The sequence below is a fragment of the Danio rerio genome, chromosome 5 (assembly GCF_049306965.1).
Source record: "Danio rerio strain Tuebingen ecotype United States chromosome 5, GRCz12tu, whole genome shotgun sequence".
NCBI classification, from domain to species: Eukaryota; Metazoa; Chordata; class Actinopteri; order Cypriniformes; family Danionidae; genus Danio; species Danio rerio.
The window spans coordinates 41,855,357-41,877,506 of record NC_133180.1 but is presented as its reverse complement, the minus strand read 5'-3'; the positions used below and the strand labels follow the sequence as shown (position 1 = coordinate 41,877,506).

Below are 22,150 nucleotides of genomic sequence, written 5' to 3'. Positions count from 1 at the left end.
AATTAGGGAAATATTTTTAAAAGAAAAAAAATAAAACCGTGGCTAATAATTTTGACTTCAACTCGATTACTGTTGGCTGTTTATTTGAAAACACCTAATAAACATTAAAATGTTTATTTAAGATTTTTGTCAATTGCATTTTATTAAATATTAATGAAATATCATTGTACAAAATTTTGTAGTAGCTTTGCCATTTTGTAATTACAGTTAAATTTTTTGGATTGCATTTACACCACCTCTGAACTGTGTTAGACCTTTTGCAAGAATTATAAACTGCAATTATTTCATCATTTATAAACTGAATAATATTTGTCTATTCATTACTTTTAATTATTTATTTAAGGGGGGAAAATCCTATTAGAGGTTTTATGACTGACATTTGGATTAACAGATAATAGCAAGCTATATCTATAGTATTTATTTTGTTAGACTCTTTGCCTCTGTTTATCCCTAAACACTTGCTTAGTGGCAAGAGTTTACAAGGAGTTGGGGTAGTATTTCATTAAAGTATTAATTTCTTAAAAGTTCTAAAATAGTTTTTAATGGACATTTTAGGGTACCGTAACTGTTAAGTGCAATTCCTCTCTGCTGGTGCAAGTATCAAAATACACCCAGCTTTGCTTAAAGGCATGGATGAGAAATATCTGAAATAAATCTGAGAAATATATCTCACCAATTTTCTTCCTATCTGGTTACCAGGAAGCCTCAGGGAAGATGAGCTTTGGCGACGAGATTGTAACAATTGGTGACACCCCTGTGTGCACATCCTCCTATCAGGAGATCTGTGACCTCATGCACAACCTGCCAATCACATTGACCTTAGAGATTAAGAAACCTGTCTCAGGTGAGTATCAGCCAGCATTTCAGTTACTCTTCTTGGAATTTATTTGATAATAGCTTTGGTCATGGATCTTTCTCATGTTAATGTTTCAAAAGAAGGAGGATCCAGAGGATAGTAGAAATGAAAACTCTCAGTATTCACTTACCACATGTTCTCCCAAACTCAAAGTATTTCCTTTATTTGCTAGATACACACAAGGATATTTTTAAAGTCACTCTTTCCCATGCATTTACACAAAAAGAACACAAATTCACCACCATAAAACACAAACAGAATCCTAAAACTGGTCCAATATGACCTTCCACACAAAGAAATTACTTTGTATAGTGCACTGGTCATACGGACAGCTTTTGTGATACTTTTGCATCATTGTTGTCTCCTTTTATTGGAATTGAATAGTCAGTCTTTGTAATTGGCTTGAAAAATCTTTTGGAACAGTTCTTCAAAACATGGTATTATGACCTTAAAAGCTATTTTCCCTAATCCAATCAAACCTATGCAACACTCTCAAACTACTCAACAATATCAACATGTGAATTTGCAATGATCAGTTGTAGTGCTGTGCTGTGTATAGTAACATACTGCACTAGATGGCTTTATAAAGTTTTGTCCACATCCCCTCCTCCCCTCCTGCAAACTGTGGTTCTCTAGCAGATTCAGAGCTTTTCCTAAATTTGATCAACAGTGTAGCACAATTTAGTGGGATAAACAGGCCTTTCTATCTTTCACAAGAGACTGTTAGCACAGGTAGAGTTGCCACTGCAATAAAGAGATAAGTCTGTCTTTTCCCATGCTGCCTTAAAGAGATAGGAGTACTACAGACTTCCCCTTTCTGGCAGTACCCTTCACCAGCTCAAAGGGAACTGCACGCTGCTGGCTATTTGTCAATGGTGACTATTGATTACTTTACTACCGTAGCCACTATAGATGTGTAGAGTAACAGCGCTAATGCTTCCTAGAGGCCTTTAGTCAAGTAGAATCTAGATTTGGTGTTATTGCTCTGACATGTAAATTCAAAGAAATAATCTATTCATAAATGGTCCTTTTGTTCAGTTGATCTGAAAGCATTTGGTATTTGTAGATTTCATCATGCAGAGCAATAGCCTCAATAAATGACTTTTATATACAGTAGTTAATTCATTTATTTGTTGTGTCTGTCTTGTCTGTCTTCCTGCCGTCACCTTGTTTAAATGTGATCCTTCATGTTCATTATATATGATAGATCAAATCTTTGTGAACTTTTCAAGCTAATTTCGAGAGTAGCACATGATATGATTGATCGCAGCTGGTCTCTCAACTTTAATCAGCAATAATTCAATCAGATTGATCCAAGCCTACAATAAATAAACCGATTTCACCCTACTGCCTTATCTTCGTTTTGGAAGAATCCCCCCTTTCACCCTATCTTCTCCTTTTCCTCCTTTTATCAGGGGGAGCTCTCGAGACCTACCTGATCTCGGATAAACTTACATACTTATTGACCTGGCGGGAGCCCTGGGCTTAATTATCTCTGAGCTCAGGGTTCTCTCCCGGGATAGCATACCAAACTGCTAATAGTGCCAAGCAACCTCTGAGTGTGAACTCTTGAAATGTACATTTATGTAAACATGAGCAACACACACTTATACTTCCTACACTAACCATATTTCAGTTACTCACAGTGAAACGCTCTGCCAATGCATGACATGTTCAGGGGAATTTGTATACATTGCACTTTTCGGTTTAATTGTAAAAAGCAATATTCAAAGATGTCTGCTTCAGCTAAAACATAATAATGCCACTAAAAACATGCCATGAGGATATCAGTTTTGCATGATCTCAAACAATTCAACAATTCTTTCTGTTTGGATTGCCTTTGGTACTTTTAGCTGTGGCTTAAATGTTCTAACTGTGTTTAATAATACAATTCTGGATTCAAATAAGACTCAATAACAACACATTCAGAACAGTATTTTTGAATCTGTGAAATATCAGACAATGAAATGGACTGCAGGTGGATGGCTCTGTTGTTTTTAGCATAATTCGATACACATACTTGAGTGAGAATGGAATATTTTGCTCAGTCTGAATAGTTTCCCAGTGGAATGTTGATTTCTAAAGCAGGCAACCTGTCTAGCAGACCACAGTAGTGCACTTGTATGGTCATCAAATTCATCATGTTCAGCAGTACTGTTTTGCTGTTAAATTACCTGCACTAAAAGTTAAGGTAACTCAAACCATTTGAGGAACCGATTGCAACAAACCAATTAAGTTAAAAAACTAATCCTAATGAGTACTGTGAACTTAATCCATTTGAGTAAATGAACCAATTTGAGCACAGTAAAACACAATAAATAAAGAGAACCGAAACCAAACGAGAACTGTAAAACCCAATAAGTTAAGGCAAATCAAACCGTTTGAGGAAACCGATTGCTACAAACCATTTGAGTTGAAAAAAAGGAATCTATAAAAGTACTGTGAACTTACTCCATTTAAGTTGAAGTAATGAGGTATTTAATTTACTTGTTACCTTCAACGCTGAGTTCAAAACTCTTCATATGAGTAAAATTAACTTTCACTAAATTGTGAGTTAACTACACTCATTTCATTTGATAAAGTTGACTGTTGGGTTTTACAGTGTGTCATTGATATGAAAATTGGCATATATGTTGAACTGTGTTGTATAATTTACAAATATTTGTATAATATGCAACTATGTTGTATTTTTGTTCACATTCACAGCTGTAGATCGACTTTCTAGCCTGATTATGTCCTCTGGCTGTGAGAGCTCATCTAAACTGGAGGCATCTAGAGCTTCACCAGAAGAAAGGAATCATACGGACACAACTCAAATCCCTTCATCAGAAAATGCAAACGCGAAACAGGCAGTAACAACACACAGCATGCCTGTCACTAATATTGATGATGTCGTAAGTGAACTGAACTCAGCAGAAAGCGAAGTGAAAGACCAAAGTGCGGAAGAGTACAGTAAAGAAGATGACCGAGGAACTGGAGCCCCATCACAACCAAACCCTCTGGATTTTTCTGCATTAGATATGGGAAACGGTACTTGCCATTTTCCTCTAGGAAAGACCTTTTTAAATAGTTACTCAAGGAACTTTAGTAATCTGGGAGAGAGCATTGTCCCATTACAGAAAGGAGATGGACATAAACCTAGTATGTACAGTATGGTGGATAGTGACTCTGAGAGTGACTCCACAGACAGCGCTGTAAAAATAGAAAAGTCTCAAGGTCATAGTGAGGGTCCTCGTGACACCGACACAGATGAAGAAGAAGTTGAGCTTTGCTTCAGCACTGTCAGTCAGTCTGCATTCAGCCAATCAGAGGGAAGTTCTCTGCCAGATGGAAATGGCTGTGCCACTAGGCAATCTGTTGATCAGCCAGGAGCAAAATTATTGACTAGTACAGATCTCCACAAGCCTTCATCAGTCTCAGCACAAGACAGAGATCCACAAGATCCCATTTGTCATGAAGATTCAGGCAAAGATCTTTTAAATGGGAAAAATGGACATGCTAAAACAACACAGTCAAACTGCAGCGATGATGAAAAATGTGAAACTATGTCAAAATCTTTTCAAACCTGTCAAACACCAACAGATACCCCTGTTACTCAAAACAACTGCCACGTCACACCAAGAAGTCAAGACAGGACAGCTAGGCTGCTCTCTGAAGCATCTCGATCTGCAGAAAAACTCAACACTGGGCAAGCGCCACTGAAATTGACTGTGTCAGAGCCCAATGCATCACATTATGCCAATGGCAAAAGTAGTGGGCAGGCCTCTCTTGCACTTGCTTCAAAAGAGAAAGAAAAAGTTCTTTCCACGCTGGACTTGAAATCCACGTTTTCTCAGAACCAGAGTAAATCTGCTACATCTGTGAGATCTTTGGGAACTAAATCATCTAATGACTCCCCTGTCTCACCCCTGCTGAGAGGTAGACTCAAAGTGGATGATAAAAAGTCAAACACATCCTCTAAACTCAAGGGTCTAAGTATTAAAAGTAAATGCAAGGACCAAGAACAGCCAGTGTCTAGATCGCCCAGGGCAGAGAGTCCAGTACAGAGAAAATCTCTCGTCTCCCCAAGTCAGTCACCTAAACTCCACTCCAAAAGAACCACACCAACTGGTAGCCCTAAATCCACCAGATCTTCTGAGAAAAGCAGGGTTTCTTGTTGTAAAACTGACCAAAATCAATTAACAGTCTCCACTAATTCTAAGGTAAATCCCATCAACACTGCCAAAGAAGAACTCAAACAGTTAAAGAAAGAGGATGCACTGGATCTGAAGCAGCAGGTTTCAAAACCAGAAGTCACTGTTGGCAACACTCAAAGAACTTTCATTGAAGTACGACTTTCATCGTCTTCGTCATCTACACCTGTGCTGCCTCGCAAGGAAGTGGTGAATGCAAGTCATTTAAGCTTAGCTTCACTGTCAGTTGATTCTATCAAGTGGAAGGAATCAAATTCAGACTTCTCTTTAGGAAGTCACACAATCCCATTAGAATCAATCAACTCTTCATCTAGTTCTGCCCAGCAGAATGGTGATAATAAGGCAAATGAAACTGCTGAAAAGGTGTTTTGCAATGGCCAGGAGGAAAGTCTCCTTAGGAAATCAACTAATAAAGATGCTGCTTCTAATCTCAAAACAAGCAAATCCAAGCTGTATTTAAGAGGACTAGACCGCCGAAGCTGCTCTACAGATGCTGGTGGATCTCTAGACACAAACCCTTTCTCAGTTCGTCAAAGAATTCAGTCTTTTGAGAGCCTGGCCAGTTTTGATCGATCTGTTATAAAGTGTATAGACATACCCTTTTATGCTGTTAACTCTAAGCCAACTTTAAATCGCAGACTGTCGGGGTATGCTGGATCTGTTAGCAGTCAGTCTATAGACAGCCGTTCGTTGAGGAGGAGTTTCAGCTCTTGTGTGGACAATTTGAGCTCAACTCCATCTCTACAGAATTGGTCCACCAGTTCAACTGCCACCAACTGTGAATCAACTCCATCAAACCAAACCACAGAGACTGTTATGAAGGAGATGAAAAATGAGACCTCTCAGAACCAGCCCACTGTACACACACCTCCAGTGCTGCGCTCCCGCAATGCCCGCGCCCATGGGGGTCTGTCACGCTCCAAATTAAGAGAGATAAAAGCGCTGAGCATGCCTGAACTGGACAAGCTATGTACTGAGGATTTTACCAGTGACCCTGGAAATGTGATCTTTAAGACAGAGTTGGAAATTAACCCTCGCAGGTCCATAGACCCATCTTCACAGTGCACTGTGGTGACCAGGGTGAGCAGTGTAGATCTCGGGGCGCTTGGATCAACCAGCAATGGGGAACACCATGAAATCCAGGACACAGGGCTCTCATGCTGGTCTATAAGGTAAAGAGATTAAAACTTATTCCTGTATCTTCAACTTTGTTGGTCCTGCAATAGCATTTTAATCAACCAGTTTATAAACTTTGCAGTTCATGCTAAAAGGTCAGTTCACCCAAAAATTATTTTTTTTTAATAAATTGCTCACCATCATGCCTCAATCCCATAAGACCTTTGTTCATCTTTGTAACACAAGCAAAAATATTTTAGATGAAATCTAAGAGCTTCCTCATCCTACTTGGACAGCAATGATCCAGAAATGTCTAGAAAAGGAACCAAAAATATTTATGAAATATTTTCATGTTGGCGCAATAGTCTAGTGGTTAGCGCGCTGACATATGGTGCATATGCACATCGGGGCGTCCTGAGTTCGAATCTCGGCTCAAGGACATTTCCCAACCCTACACCCCCCCCCCCCCCTCTCTCTCTCTCTCTCTCTCACTTCGCCTTACTGACTCCATACTGTCCTATCTAATAAAGGCAAAAAGGCTAAAAATAAATCTAAAAAGAAACAATAAAATGTTTTCATGTGACTTCAGTGGTTTCACTGTTAACAGATAAGGCTCAGAGAACACATTTGTGTGTTAAAAAAACTGTAAAAACAACTTTGTTTGTCAATGATTACGTTTACATGGACACCAATAAGTAGATTGTATTCGATTAAGACAATACTCTGATTAAGCGTCGACCATGTAAACAGCTATTTTTGATTACATTTATCAGATTAATCGACCTAAAGAGAAATAGAATTAAGACGTGGAGTATGCTGATTTTAGTCGCATTATTGAAGTGCAGTACAGACATGTAAACACCTTAGTCAAACTATTATCGTCATAGAGGACTTTTCACCGAGATTTATGAGAGGAGAGCACACACACACACACACACACACACACACACACAAGGTTGTTGGACACTCTTTGCACCTACCCAGTCAGTGCAGACCAAAGACACCTGCATCGTGAAATGCTGAGTTTTTTTTTCTTCCATTCAGCATGGTGTATGAACTTCCATTGAAACAACACTTCCAGCAGTTCATAGTTGCATTCAATATCTGGTTTGTCACGGAGGGCGCACATGAAATGTTCGTGAATGAAAGTGAAAGTGCCAAACTGCAGTTAAAGTCAACAAATTTAAAATAAAACACCCGAAATTACATTATACCTTGGAGGAAATGCAAATAGCGCAATGATGCGATGATGTTAATCGAATGATGTGCTATTACATGTAAAACGGGATCATGAAAGGAACATTCAAAAAGTAACTCATGTAAACACCTTAGTCTTATTATTCGATTAATTAGATTAATTAGGCAAATAATTTGATTACTGCTGTCCATGTAATCGATCAAAACTTAGTCAATGTCAATCCATTAAACTTAGTCAATGTCTTCTGCATCAGGTCAGGTTGCTCATTTACACTTGAATGTTGAATGAGAGATGTCTCTGATTTGAACTAAAATATCTCCATTTGTGTTTCACAGATGAACTAATGTCTATAAAAAAATATATATATTTTTGTGTGAACTAATCATTTTAAGATTATGCGTAAAATAAGGGTTAGGGGCATATAAATCACTCTTATTTACCTTCAGTTCACCTTCCCTCTGATTTAAGGGTAATTCGTTTTAGGAATTTGTTTATGAGTAGTGGTCATGACAAAATCTTTGGACAAGGAATATTGTTACAGGATCAACAAAAGATGTTGATTCAAGAATGTGTCTTTTTACTTCTACTGGTGTTTTAAACAGTGTTTGGGTTATGTATTTTAGCACATGCCATAGTAATTATTCCAGAGCTGTATTTTATGACACAGTAAAGGCTTTCTGCTTGATGAAAACCAGGCCCAAGATATTTTCAACAACTATTAGCTGATAACATTTTAATACATTCCTGGCTAGGAGAAAAGTGCTATTAAACTGATATCTGGTGTTGTTTGTCTTCCACAACAGTTTGAAAGACCTTGAATTTTCTCCTTTGGACCAAAACAAAGTTAATGATGTTCTGTGTTCCCTCCCAACCAAAGTGGATGTGACAAGTCTCATACAGGAAGCAAACGCTACTTCTGAGGTAATTTATCAAGTCTGAGGCTTCACTGTGTTTTTTATGTTCCCAAAAAAGTATTCCGAATGATTTGTTTAAATATATATTAAATTGTTTTCATGTCTATTTTGAAAACTAATATATAAGGTATAAAGACCATCTGGTGTTCAGATATTTGTTTTTTGTGAAGATAAGGCTTCAGAAATAGCAGTAGTGATTACAAAATTGCTTGTGTTTTGACTTATACTTATTTATAAAGTTTATAACATTTTATTAAAAAAATATTACTTTTTATCAGTGTATTTTAACATAAGAATAATTGTTTCTCATAGGCCCTATTTATAGCTGTGTAGCCTGTGTATATTTCTTCTTTTTTCTAAAAGGTTAACCAGTCTTCCATGAATCTTTATATCTAGGTTAAAGATGACGTTTACTTTGTGATCTTAACCAAAGAGCAGGGAGCTGGACTGGGTTTCAGCATTGCTGGAGGAGTAGATCTGGAGCAGAAATCTATTACTGTAAGCTCTCTGGCTTAATGCTTATATATTTACAAAGACACATAAAGGACAAACATGTCAGTATAAAAAATATGAAAGTGTCATATTGTAATTTGAATTTTATTTCCACATAAATAGATTTTTTTTGTTCAGCATCAGCCCTGATTATAACTAACGACAATTCATTAATTTGAAAGATTTTACCCTTTACAATTACAATTTATTTACAGACTTTTTTAATTATATGAATAAAACACTTATTTTCTCAAAAATTAATATTTTCTTTTTTTAGGATTATTACAATGTTTTATAATTGATAAGAAACAACATTCATTTTGATGCATTATTATTGTAAAAAAAATATTTACACATACAATGTTCTCAGTGTGTGTGTGTGTGTGTGTGTGTGTGTGTGTGTGTGTGTGTGTGTGTGTGTGTGTGTATGTATGTATGTATATATATATATATATATATATATATATATTACATAATTATAATATAATATTACATAATAATATTATAATAATGGTATGCATGTACCATAAGTATGTAATATTGATTAAAGTGTTCAAAATAGGGGTTGCACAATATATAATTTCAGCATGGATATCACAATGGATGGATCCGCAATAGTCACATTGCATAGATATGTAATGTTGAGTTAGGATTATATTTAAGCAAAAGTCACAATTGAGAACACAATATTTTTGGAGTCACCGCAGAGTCCAACCACAACAGAGTGACATTTTATGGTTTGCATGTTTTTAAAGCCTGAGAGAGATTAAAGTATTCAGGCCCAAGACCCTTTGCAAATTGTAAGTTTAATATAGAACAATTTTATTGCATTATTTTTACAATAAAGACTTTGCAGTGTAATTTTTACGTTTACATATACAAAACCACAAAGAGTGCACTTTTTATTTTACTTTTATCCCTGCTTTGTTTCATTTATCTATGCTTGTAGTTTGTTTATTACATTTTATGCATCATTCACATCCATAAAGAATCATCCCAGTCAATAAAAAAATACATTTGGTAACACTTTAGGGACCAATGCTCACTATTAAATAATTGCTTATTAGCATACATATAATTGCATATAGAATATTGAGATATTGACTACTTATTAGTAGTTATAAACTAAATATTCTGCATGATCTTATTCTACATCCCTAAGCTAATACCTAAACTACCTTAATAACTATTAATAAGGAGCAAATTAGACTTGGTTAATTAAAGCAAAAGTCATAGTTAATAGTTTGCTAATAGCAGGAAGTAAATGTTCAAATAAAGTGTGACTATAAATTCTTTCCAAATAGTGCTATTTAATCATTTGGTAAAATTAATGTAGTATATTGCAAAATTATATCCCAGATAAATAAAATATTGCAATGTCGAAGACAGCCAGCAGGGGGGAACATTTTTTGCTCCACATTCCAAACCTGAATAAAGTGTGCCAAAAAGTTTTATATTTTTAAAACAGTTTATTGTACTCAGGATATTTTTGTCCTGAAGGTCCTGAGTTTATCTGACCTGAATGGGATTTTTTTAATGCACAAAATATAAAGCTATGCTTAACCCTTTTGTATGTTTAAAATTGCACATATTCAAATTCAACCATCTTCAATAGATTTTTAATACCACATTGTCAGCCCCCTAGTATTTAAAATAATCGACTAAGATGAAGCATTATACTTTGTTTCCAAACTCAATTAGTCTGAAATTCAACATTTCTTTTATGTCAGGTCCATCGTGTATTTACTCGAGGGGTAGCAGGAGTGGAAGGCACCATTCACAGGGGTGACAGGATTTTGTCAATAAACGGGACCAGCCTGAGTAGGATCACACACGGAGAGGCGCTGTCCTGCCTTCATCAGACCAGACTGCCTAAACAGGCATTAGTGATCATCCAAAAAGACAAGAACGCTGAACCAACATCACCTAGACAAGAGCTTTCCCTTCAGACTGCGGTCTGCACTTCTCCAGGTCCTAGAGAAAACATCAGGGGGCATAAAACAAGTGAGTCGCTCATGAAAAGGATGAAGCTGTTATCTGTCAAATAGCCTGTTTTTTATAAATACAAAGTTCTGTCATGAAAATATATTGGGCACATAGCCTGATAAATTCTATTTAACCTGCTTCCAACATGATTGCTTGCTTTTGCCTTAGTGGCCAATGAGGTTGCTCCTTAACATTTAAATACCTCAAAATCATTTGCATTAGCATTCTGCAGTGCATTGCTAAAACTACATTAAGAAAATAAGTAATAATTAATAATGATAATGATAAATAATTTTATCTTTATCCATGTGTTGTTGGTCTACTTATTTTTTCTAAAGAGGGAATTCAGAAGTTTCAATCAAATCTCCATGTGTACAACATTGATGTATTTAAACATACAGTGAGCAGCTGTGTTTCTAAATCCATGTTCAGAAGCAATGGTTTAAGTTTAACTTCGGGATTGAAAAGGGTGTACGGATGTCATACTTGGCTGCTTAAACATTTCAAGGGCAATGTTTTCATTAGATATACTAATGTGTTTGGCTAGTGTGTTTGGCTAATGTGTTTAGTCCAGCTGCACGCTGCATCAGAGATTACTAACACATTGTCTTTTGAATACATGCTGTTGTACAACATTTCGGTGTTGTGTGACATGAGTGGACTTGGTGTGGTCTTAGATCATGTCTTTTATGTTGTGGAAACATGAAACACTTTCCTATCCTATGAGAGCGGGATGACATTTGAGTGGTGGTTTGCTCTGTTTCTACGTTTCTGGAGCACAGTGGTGGTGGAGCCTTGTGTGTTTTATACAGTAAAAACCATCTCCATTTCACCCGTCTTGGTTCCTTTTAACGAGTCACTATAAATGTTTAGGCTCCTGATTACATTGTTCATTTAGGATTTTTTTTTTTCCTCAGGTCTATTTATATATTGATTTGGTGAATGCCAACGAGTGTTCATGTTAAAACTGTTTATGAAATTACCTACAAGAACATGGACCATATACACTGAAAGGCTTGCTCATGTGGTTGCTGGGTTTATTTTTCTCTCCGCCTGCAACACATTCATATAATGTTTGTAACAAGGATATTTTCTATTATACACCAGGCGCAATGCGGCACAAGGCGTGACACAATTGTTGTTTACTAGTTTCAGCTCGGCGCAAGAGTCATTTTGACGTTTTGCAGCACGCTGTTTAAATAGCAAATGCATTTGAACCCATAGGCGTTCTAGTCTAAAAAAGGAGGTGTGTTAAGGCGCATTGCTGGCGCGTTGCTATTTTGAGGAACTAAAAAAGACTGCTCAATAGTTCAGCTGAGAGGAGGTCTGAAGTCCAGCGCAGAGTGCGTTTGTTTTGTGCCTTGCTAACGCATTGCTTAATACACAAAGGATGTACAGCAATACGCAAATATCTTTACAATTGAAACAGAATTAAAGGAATAAAATAATACAAAAAAATATTATTTTCTAGCCTACATAAATATTAAAACCAGTACCTCTTCCACTACCTTTTTTTATTTATGACAACTTGTTTTTGTATAATGTTATTATTAGCAGTATTATTTATCATATTTATATTTATAATTGTTTTTATTAAAAACAAGCTTAGATTTGCCCACCTGTTGAGTTCGACCATATGGGTTATAGCATGTGTATTTAGAAATAACTGCACTGAAATGACCACACTTATTGTTCATTTATTCGTTTGCTGGAAATTAGAACTGAATTTAAAAATAGTTTTGAAACAAATCTTTGCGCTTAACAAATGAAATTAATTATGTAGGCGAATGAATGTCTGTACGTACAACACGTTTGCTTATCCACGAGAGTGAAAGTGAAAGTAAAGAATGAGGAGGCTAATTCTCATTCTTGCGCTGCAGATGCTGTTTAACTGTTTTCTTAGCTGTTTTTGAAGTGTTCAGTTTTTCCACGAAGTCTACCACGTAAATGGCAAATGCGCTATGGTGCGACGCAACTTTTAAAGGGAATGGGAGATGAGACGGAGAATTGTTTATTCTCAAAACACACCTCTAACTCATTAAGAAAATAAGTTCAACCCTGTTAGACCATAAACTCTGGCGCAGAGCTGATTTTTCCATCCTAAAAATAGTAAAAGTGGATTCGGACACGCCCTTAATGCTTTTGTGCCCTGCGCTTTGGACTTTGCGCCTGGATCGTCAAAATAGATTCTATAGTGTGCAGTTCTAGTGCTAATCCAGTCAGCCAAGTTAGCCCAAGCACACATTGTCTAGTTCACTAGAGTTAAGCCAATTTGTAAAGTAGCCACAGCTTACAAATAGGCTAGTACTCTGGTGTTAAGCCATTTGGCAAGGTAGCCCAGGCACACATAATCTAGCATGTTAGTTATAAGCTGGCGAGGAAGTTAACCCAAGTACATGTAGATAGCAAAACAGGCTATCCAGTATTTCATGGTGTACACTACTGTAAAAATATAGATTTATTTTTTCATAAAATTTTAGTACTTCAGTTTTAAATTTTTGCACTTTATATTTTTAATTTTATAAAACAGATTTTTATGAGGACAAACTTTTAAGACGTATTTATGGGTCCAAAAAACTTTATTACATTATACATAGATCTTAGATTTAAATATTTTTATAAAGTTATATTTATTTTGTTCTTCATCATTTAATCTTTTTCGTAGTAAATGTTTATAAAATGTTTGGTGCATTCTATTTACGTCATTTTGTTGTCAAATATATCTGCCTTCTAATAGCAAACGAAGCTGATATAGCAATAAGCATAAATAATACTACAACTTCCTTTTACTACCTTTGGCTATTTGTCTGAATGTAGGTGTGGAAGTGGGGCCAGACGGGGCTTTGAGTGTGGAGTTACAGAAGACTACAGCTGGCCTGGGGTTCAGTCTAGATGGAGGCAAAGCATCTGCTCATGGAGATCGACCTCTCTACATCAAACGCATTTTCCGTGGTGAGTGCAAGACTTCAACACACCACTAGGTGGAGACACACAGTGCAACCAGCCTGTGTGTATAGAAAGCTTATCTTGATATATGAGGAGGATAAGCTCAGACTGTGTTTTTCTATCACCTTTCAGGAGGAGCAGCTGAACAGTCCCGGGTCATTGATGTCGGAGATGAGCTACTAGCCATCAACGGCAGGTCTTTGCAGGGTCTTATGCACTATGATGCCTGGAACATCATCAAAAGCGTCTCTGAGGGTCCGGTTCAGTTAGTGATCAGAAAACCCAGGACTTCAGTATGATGTCTGCCTGCACGCCTTGCACGTTTGTAAGATGCCAAGCTGTGGTGGACTCTTGTTGTACAGAGAATTTGCATTGCTTTTATGTGTTTGTTACAGGATCTCTATGATGAAGAATTTGTTGCACATTGATTTTTATACAAACCGAGGCTTCTGCAGATTTTTGGACTCAAATATGCAAGCTTAAGGTATTTTGTAATATATCTTTCAACTTTATATCTCAATAATGACTTTTTTTAAAATGTAAAGCCTGATGGTAAGAATTAGGAGCTGTCTGTCAAAAACTTCATCCCTTGTACAATATAATTTAATTTGGATATTGTGTAAATTGATTTATATGTACGGATATAATTATACGGTGATCATGCAAACCACTAAAGAGTGAGTTCACTCTGCCTGATCTGATACATAGATATTCCGCAAGGCTTATGACATTTTAATGGATGTTTGAAAACTATTTTCGTTTTCATAGTAATATACCAGTATTTTTGTTGTTCTGCTTGAGGGATTGTACTGATTTATTATATTGATTTAAAGGTGAAGTGTGTCATTAGTGTGGCACCATAGATATAAACACTAGATATCACATACAGACCCTGAGCATGCGTCAATACCACCGCCACATTTGTACAGTGCTCCCAGGACAAATGTCATTCAACTGCATTAGTCAAGACTAAAGCCACGGGTGTAGTAACAAGAAAACAACATTTCATAAGTAAGATTTCATTTTTCACGATTTTGTACGTTATAAACTTTTGTGCTAAACAAGTAACATTATTGATGATAATACAGTCACTTACTGCATTCACCATAAAGCAAAGTAACACTAACTTGCATTAAATTGTAGGTTATTGCTATAGATTGTTGAATAAAATCAGCAAACAATGTAAATGAAATATGACAACAAGACTCTGCGGTGCTAGAAACTTCTATTATTTTCGGCTAAGTTAGTGTTTCTCAACCACGTTCCTGGAGGACCACCTGCTCCGCACATTTTCCATGTCTCCTTAGCCAAACACAGCTGATTCAGATCATCAGCTCATTAGCAGAGACTGAAAGACATGTAATAGGTGTGACAGACAATAAGTGATGTAATGGCTTGTTTATGTAGTAACATATAAGGGTGCCTGATAACATAACAGCGCCTACGTCTCAATGTGCAATGTGAATATTACCAATGTCATACCATTTAGATCAGAAAGGTGGATATGCACATTAAGACGCAGGAAATCGATGGTTCATTTGAGTCGATAATAACAGATATTCAGTCACAAACAAATCGCTCCATCTGTTAGAATAAGAAGTGAAAGCAGGAGAGGGGGCACGGATGTTTCAGGACATGGATTAGATCAAATTTAATAGGGAGGGAGGATAATACATTTCCATGCACACAAACACATACTCTTTGTCGGCAATGCCCTTGCAATTAAAAAATAAATAAATAACATACTGACCACCAGGAAAACTCCTGATCATAGATACAGACGGCCAGTCCTCCACTGCACCTTGGTTCCACATTCATTTCAAATCCAGTAAACCACAACAGTGTAGGCAACATCTAATGTAAATATCTATTGTGTGGCACTAGCAAGAGATTTGCTAACATTCAGAACAAATTTCCTGTTATTTGTCAAAATAAACAAGAAATTCTACAACAAACTCAAGCCATTGGTTGAAGCACAAGTTAAAAAGCATTGTTTACCCTTACTTCACCTTTAAATACTTGAATTCAGTTCAATTATTATTATTTACAAGACAATAATTCAATGAAAAGATCATCGTCGCCTTATCATACTTCAAATATTATTTTTTAAATTCATGACATTTCAGGTCTTTCGCTTATGTTTGACTTTGATCAGATATTTTGAGCTGTGAATATTTTCATATATGTTTTCTTTTAAAAGTATTGTCTGCCTGGTAACATGTATCCGTGCTGTTGTTATATTTTACTTGAATTGTCTATGTAAATATTGAGGTTCCCACTGATATTATTGTAATTTAATTTTGCTGGTGTTAAGCACAAGTGTATTAACTTTTGTGCATATGTAAAAAACATTTATGGATATTTCTGTTGTCCGTCAGCCCTTGTGAATAAAGACATCAGATGTTTTGTAAATGCAATATTCATTTTTCAATATTGTAAGTATCATCTCATTTTGGTAACAGTGTGTGTGTGTATATATATATATATATATATATATATATATATATATATATATATATATATATATATATATATATATACATACATACACATATATACACACACACATATATATATATATATATATATATATATATATATATATGTATGTATGTATAAATGTATATAAATACCCCATATTTCTGTGTATGATTTGAGGAATATATATATATATATATATATATATCATATTCCTCAAAACATACACAGAAATATGAGGTATTCCAATGTAAGTTCACATAACCACATATATGTTTCCAGTGTAATGTAATAAGGTCACCAATGTAAACTAAATGTTATCTAGTGATGATGGTTGGTACTGCACCCAAACAAACCTTTTATCAACAGATTTGCAATGCAATTTTAGGCTAAAACAGGTTTTGTAAAATACAAATTTTATGTAACATAATAAAATATAGAGTTATTGTTTTATTTTCATAAACTTAAAGACACATAACCTTTGTTTTAATTAACTTTTCTTTTATATCAGCTACAAACTGACATCTGTCTTCTTTAAAATGAGACAAAGGTTAAAGCTATGGTCCAAAGTGTTGTGAACATTAGCAATTATTCAAGTTGAAGGTGTCATTTTTATGTCTGTTCAAAAAGTGGGGGGTGACAGTTAAGTCAAGTAAACTAATTGCTTCTTACAATCTACTGAGATGGATTTTTCAAGACTGAAGAGAATAAAGCTAAAAAAGTAGAAGAAAAAAATAGAGAGAAATAATCTGCTGTAGCATTACAATAGTTTTACAGTTATTTTTTGACCAATGTATTACATCCTACCAGCATGTTTCAGAGCATTTTGTCATGCAGCTTGCTTCGTCTTGCTGCTGCAGTTTTACACAAACAGTCTCCTATTAACTTACCATAAAGAGAAAACTAATATACCTAAGTGATGGCTTTTATTTGTCTGATAATATTCATCTAATTTTTTCATTGGCTAAAGAAAGTATTCATCTAGCTTAGTGCAAAAAGCTGGTCATATTAATTCCACTAAATAAGACTGATTGGAATATTTTCATTATAATTGTTTCAGTTTCACTTCATCTCTTATTATTAATGTGAGACCAGCACAAATTAACTTTTCTGCTTACATCTCTATCCAGTCCAGCTGTTGACCCAACAAACCAGGCTTGTTCTGAAAGCGTACCGCTATAAACATTTCTGGAGAGTGCCAAATGCATCCCAGGGGGTAAGTCTTTCTTCTTCAGTTTTTAGTTTCGCAAATCCACCAGAGGCCGCTGTCACCTGACTAACTGACTGACTGACTAATCAACTGACCCACCCTCCTTCTTCCCTAAACCCAACCAATAGTGTTTTCAAAAGCACAGACTGAACCATCAACCCCCTTCCCTAAATCTAACTGCAGTGTTTTAAAAAGCCATCCAGAAAAAGAAAAGCCCTCTGATTTTTACCACATTCACCACATTCTCACCCTGTTTTTTACTTGTTTATATTTGGCTTCTGTTTTTGTCTTACATGCTTTCTGGAGCCAATCTTCACCAGACTCGAACCTCGTTGCCGTGGTCATATCCTCAAGTTCACTGATGTGCACAGCGAGCTACTGTACAAACTGGTCACAGCGGGAAAGCTGCCTACACTGAGGTTAACATTCAGCTGGTAAGCATGAAAAGGAACGGTGTCAAACCGCCCCATAACCGTTTTTTAAAGACGAAGTGCATCCATATGTACGGTGGCCGGAAAGTATAAAACAACATTACAAAGTGTAATTTAATCACGCTGATATTTTCTCAGAATAGCTCTAATATGTTTATCGCAATTGCTTAAACCATCGTGGAAACCTGTGTCTACAAAGTCACACACAAGCTGATATTTTCCGGTGCGTGTGATACATTCCACGTCACTTCCGGTGTGTGGTACATTCCCTTTCCATAAGGTATTTGTAATTGTAAATTTGTTTTGGGACTTGTAATAGTGTTTTGCGTCATGTTAATTGTTTTCTAAAATGTAAATTTGTTTCTACCTTGGTAAAATAGTTTTTCCTATGTAATGGTGTCTGATGATAGGTAAAAATGTTTTTCAAAATGTAAATGTGTCTCGAGCTTTGTAAAAGTGTTTCCAACTTTGTAATGTTGTTTTGCACTTCCGGCCACCGTACATATGTAATTCTGAGTAATTTGCGATCTCCAGAAATGTATATAGGGGTTCGTTTTTAGACGAGCGGTGACCACTGTTTCCTGGACACTAATGCAGTACATTTATTTTTTAAGTCTCTTCTGCTTACCTTAATGCTTCATTTGCTTGATCAAACTTAATATATATTAGTATTTAATGCAACAGCTGGTATTTAATGCAGTTTAGTATTTAATGCGACAGAGTGTTGCTTAAAATGTAATGTATTCCATTGATTTAAAGCTGGATTTTACTCCAGCCTTCAGAACTCATTATGAAATCACATATTTAGTATTTTTTGTATCAAATAAATGGCTTCTTATTTAAAAAAAAAATCTTACTGACAACAAAATTTTGAAAGATGGTGTATATTAACTAAACAGCCATTTAAACCACGTATAGCTTATATACTGTATGTCCTGTCTGGGTCAAAGGCAGTGTTGCCACTTTTGTCTAATGGTAAAAAATTAGATTGTGGCCTATACAAGCGTTAATGCACTGACATTCATCACTGGTTTCGGTTCTCAACCATTTCCTGTTCTCTGTTCAAGTCATGTGATTAAAGCCACAAAACCAGTGTGAAATACCAGTTAGCAGTAAAAAATATGTGATATGTCACACCTAAAAACAAACACTTGAAAAGAAAAAATACATAGTTTTATTGCTGTATAGCTGAAGATGTTTGCACGTTTGTATAGACTTTGGTAAAACCTCAAACCTTAACTTTTTTTAGATGTCTACTCAAATCAGACAAAGAGATGAAATATCAGCTGTGTGGGAGGGTGCAAGCTCTTTGACGAGAGACAGAATGGAAAAGGTTGGTATTATAAACCCTCAGACTCACTGCACTGTTTGTTTTCCATACATGGCCATTGTTCCACCTATAAAGGTCATTAAATTCTAATAAAATGAACCCAAATAAATAAATATAAATGTCTGCTTGTAGGCATTCTTTGTGCAGGGTTGTTATTAGCAGGGTGTGATTTTTCTGCCAGTGTTAAATAAATGTATATTAATGACAGTTTCCTATAACTAACGCATTTTTCCACTCTTATGCATGAAATGTTGTAGAGGCAAACAGCCCTTGAAATTTTCCATTTCAGTGTCTCACGCTTTGAAGTACTCTAACATGTGAAGCTGACTTTATGCCTCCCCCTGGGGAGTCCTGTGCCCCTACTCAATCTCCTTTGTACCTTTTTCAAAGAAAGGCGTTTCTGTCGTTCTGCAAATGAAGTTTCCATAAAATCTTTTATTCTTTCTTCAAGTGTGCTTGCTTTGGTTTCCAGAACCTCAAATGGAGCCAGTTTTGATATTCAGATTCTGACCTCTTGGTTACAAATTTAAAGTCAAAGATGCTTTTTTTTAGCAGTAGAGCTGACATGTATTATTATTATTATTATCATGTAATTTATGCAACCAAACAAATGTATAAAACTATTTTAAATGTAATGATAATTCACTGTGTAAAGATGCATGTTAGTATTACTATTTCACCCGAATAGTAGTAAGATTTTAGCATGCATGATATGAAATCTAAAGCTGGAGTTTAAAATGCATGTATAGATTACAGATATAGATAATACAGATTGTAGATAAGCCAAAAAGTCAATGAACTAATTCATTAATATAAAAAATTAAATTACCAATTCCCTTATTTTTATCCTGTTTAAAATGTGATCAAAACTGACTGGAACTACCTGTGTGTTTCAACAGAATTAAAGCACACACTCCAGCTAATCAGAATTAAGAGTTTTAACATGTTTGACTGTATATCAAGAGTTTAGATGCAAAAAATTCTAAATGCCGTCTGAAATTTTCTAATAATTTTGACCTTAAAATGTTTTTTTTTTAATTAAAAACTGTTTTTTTTCTAGCCGAAATACAACAAATAAGACTTTCTCCTGAAGTAAAAATATTATCAGACATATTGTGAAAATTTCCTTGCTCTATTAAAACATCAAAAATATTTGATAAAAAGGAGGTTTAATAATTCTAATTTCAACTGTATATATGGTAAAACAGCATACAAAAAAGGGAATTGGCATTTTTATTTAAGCATTTCTTTCTACGTAAATCAGAGACTGGACTAAACACCATTGGATTTTGTTATAATGCCAAGAGACATATGAAATCGGACACAATAGCATCGCAATAGATGTTATTTGAGCTTAAAAATGAACAGAAACATCAACTGCTGAAACCAAACGATGAAGACTCCCTCTAAAAGGTCATGCTGCTTTATAGATGATCATGAACTTTAAATGTAAACAAAGACTTCTTGCGGTTGACTTACAGATTTGTATTGGAGGAAAAGCCTTAAATAAAACAAAATAATGAGGAGTCGTTTAGAATTTAGGTAAAGTTAGCTTGCAGGAGTTGTGAAACAAAACCTCACTTCCCCTGCTTGTAGCATTGTGTCTTTGTTAGCCATCTGCTTCAATCCCAGCGAGTGGAACTGAAGGGGTTAAATTGGTGGCGTAAATCAAACGGGAGTGATGACAAACACTATAAAATACGCAAAACATATCACTTGTGTAGTAATGATCCGCATTAGAAACACTGCCTTCAAATAAAGGAGACAGTCTACAATCACTCTAGACTGACGATTTTCTGGAGGGCGAGGCTTACCTCAGACTTTTATTTCTAATTTCTTTATTGTTTTTTTTTTTTTTTTTACATGAAATATCAATTTTAACATTCATAATTATCCTTCCATGTTGTTGTGAACACTACCCTAAATACACTTCCTAAATAAACACTTCCCTCCCCCAAAGTCCTCTAACTTCCCATTGGAAAAACTAAATAAACATAATTAAATAAAATAAATAAATAAATAAATAAATAAAAATAACAATAATAATAAAGATAAATTAATAACAAATGAAAAAATTGAAAATGAATAATAAATATGTATTCATATATTATTGCTCAGCTTTAGAATCAAGAGAGTTAGCCAGCAGATCTAAAAAGTAAAAAAAAAAAGGGTGTCACAACTTGCCAAAGGTCTTTAAAGAACCAGTTGTTCATTCATTCACTTTCTTTTTAGCTTAGTCCCTTTATTAATCTGGGGTCACCACAGCAGAATGAACTGCAAACTTATCCAGCATATGTTTTACGCAGCGGATGCACTGGGAAACATCCATACATTCACATTCACACACATACACTACGAACAATTTAGTTTACCCAATTTACCTGTACTGCATATCTTTGGACTGTGGGGGAAACTGGAACACCTGGAGGAAACCCACGCCACGGGGAAAACATGCAAACTCCACACAGAAATGTCAACTGACCCAGCTGAGGCTCAAACCAGTGACTTTCTTGTTGTGAGGCGAAAGCCAGAACACACACAACGCCGCCCTAGAACCAGTAATTGATTGTCGATGTTTTCCATTTTATTGCAAGTAAACACAGACATTTGTTTTTATAACAAACCCAGGCAGGTTTGTTGAGGCAAGTTTGAGCTAAACCCTTTAGGGCACCGGACCTCCAGGAACGAGATTGGTGACCCCTGCTTTAAAACAAACAACTAAACTTGAAAAAAAAAATGTTCTCTTGTTTTGTAATCTGTAGTAAATGAAAATGAGGTACAGTCTTTCCTGTTTGACGTCATTATTTTACTTTAATTCCCACCTCTGCCATTCAAATGCAAATCACATGACAACAACTACTTGAACTCCTGCAAACTTGTAAACAAAAAGGTTGCTGTCATTTTAGGCGAAGATTTGCCATCAGGAATAAGTTGGAAAATATGTCAAAGACCAGTATGTAGCATTATTTGAACGATGATATTGTGCAATGTAAGTTTTTG

At 35.6% G+C, this 22,150-nt stretch overlaps 1 protein-coding gene across 12 annotated transcripts in view; it reads left to right on the top strand.

The window, feature by feature from the left end:
* Nucleotides 1-16,113, top strand: part of pdzd2 (PDZ domain containing 2) — a 131,887-nt gene extending 115,774 nt beyond the window's left edge. For 3 of the 12 annotated variants that reach the window (XM_009301708.5, XM_003198650.7, XM_005165394.6), the window contains 7 exons: nucleotides 700-844; nucleotides 3,563-6,221; nucleotides 8,167-8,284; nucleotides 8,674-8,775; nucleotides 10,500-10,773; nucleotides 13,573-13,707; nucleotides 13,834-16,113. In XM_009301708.5, the coding sequence (XP_009299983.2) occupies nucleotides 700-844; nucleotides 3,563-6,221; nucleotides 8,167-8,284; nucleotides 8,674-8,775; nucleotides 10,500-10,773; nucleotides 13,573-13,707; nucleotides 13,834-14,000 (3,600 nt within the window). In that variant the 3' untranslated portion in view covers nucleotides 14,001-16,113. Of the gene's footprint in view, nucleotides 1-699; nucleotides 845-1,645; nucleotides 1,732-3,562; nucleotides 6,222-8,166; nucleotides 8,285-8,673; nucleotides 8,776-10,499; nucleotides 10,774-13,572; nucleotides 13,708-13,833 lie in introns of all 12 variants that reach the window. The other 9 variants (XR_012406204.1, XR_012406205.1, XM_073951252.1 and 6 more) reach the window with 7 other exon arrangements.
* Nucleotides 16,114-22,150: the final 6,037 nt, after the last annotated feature.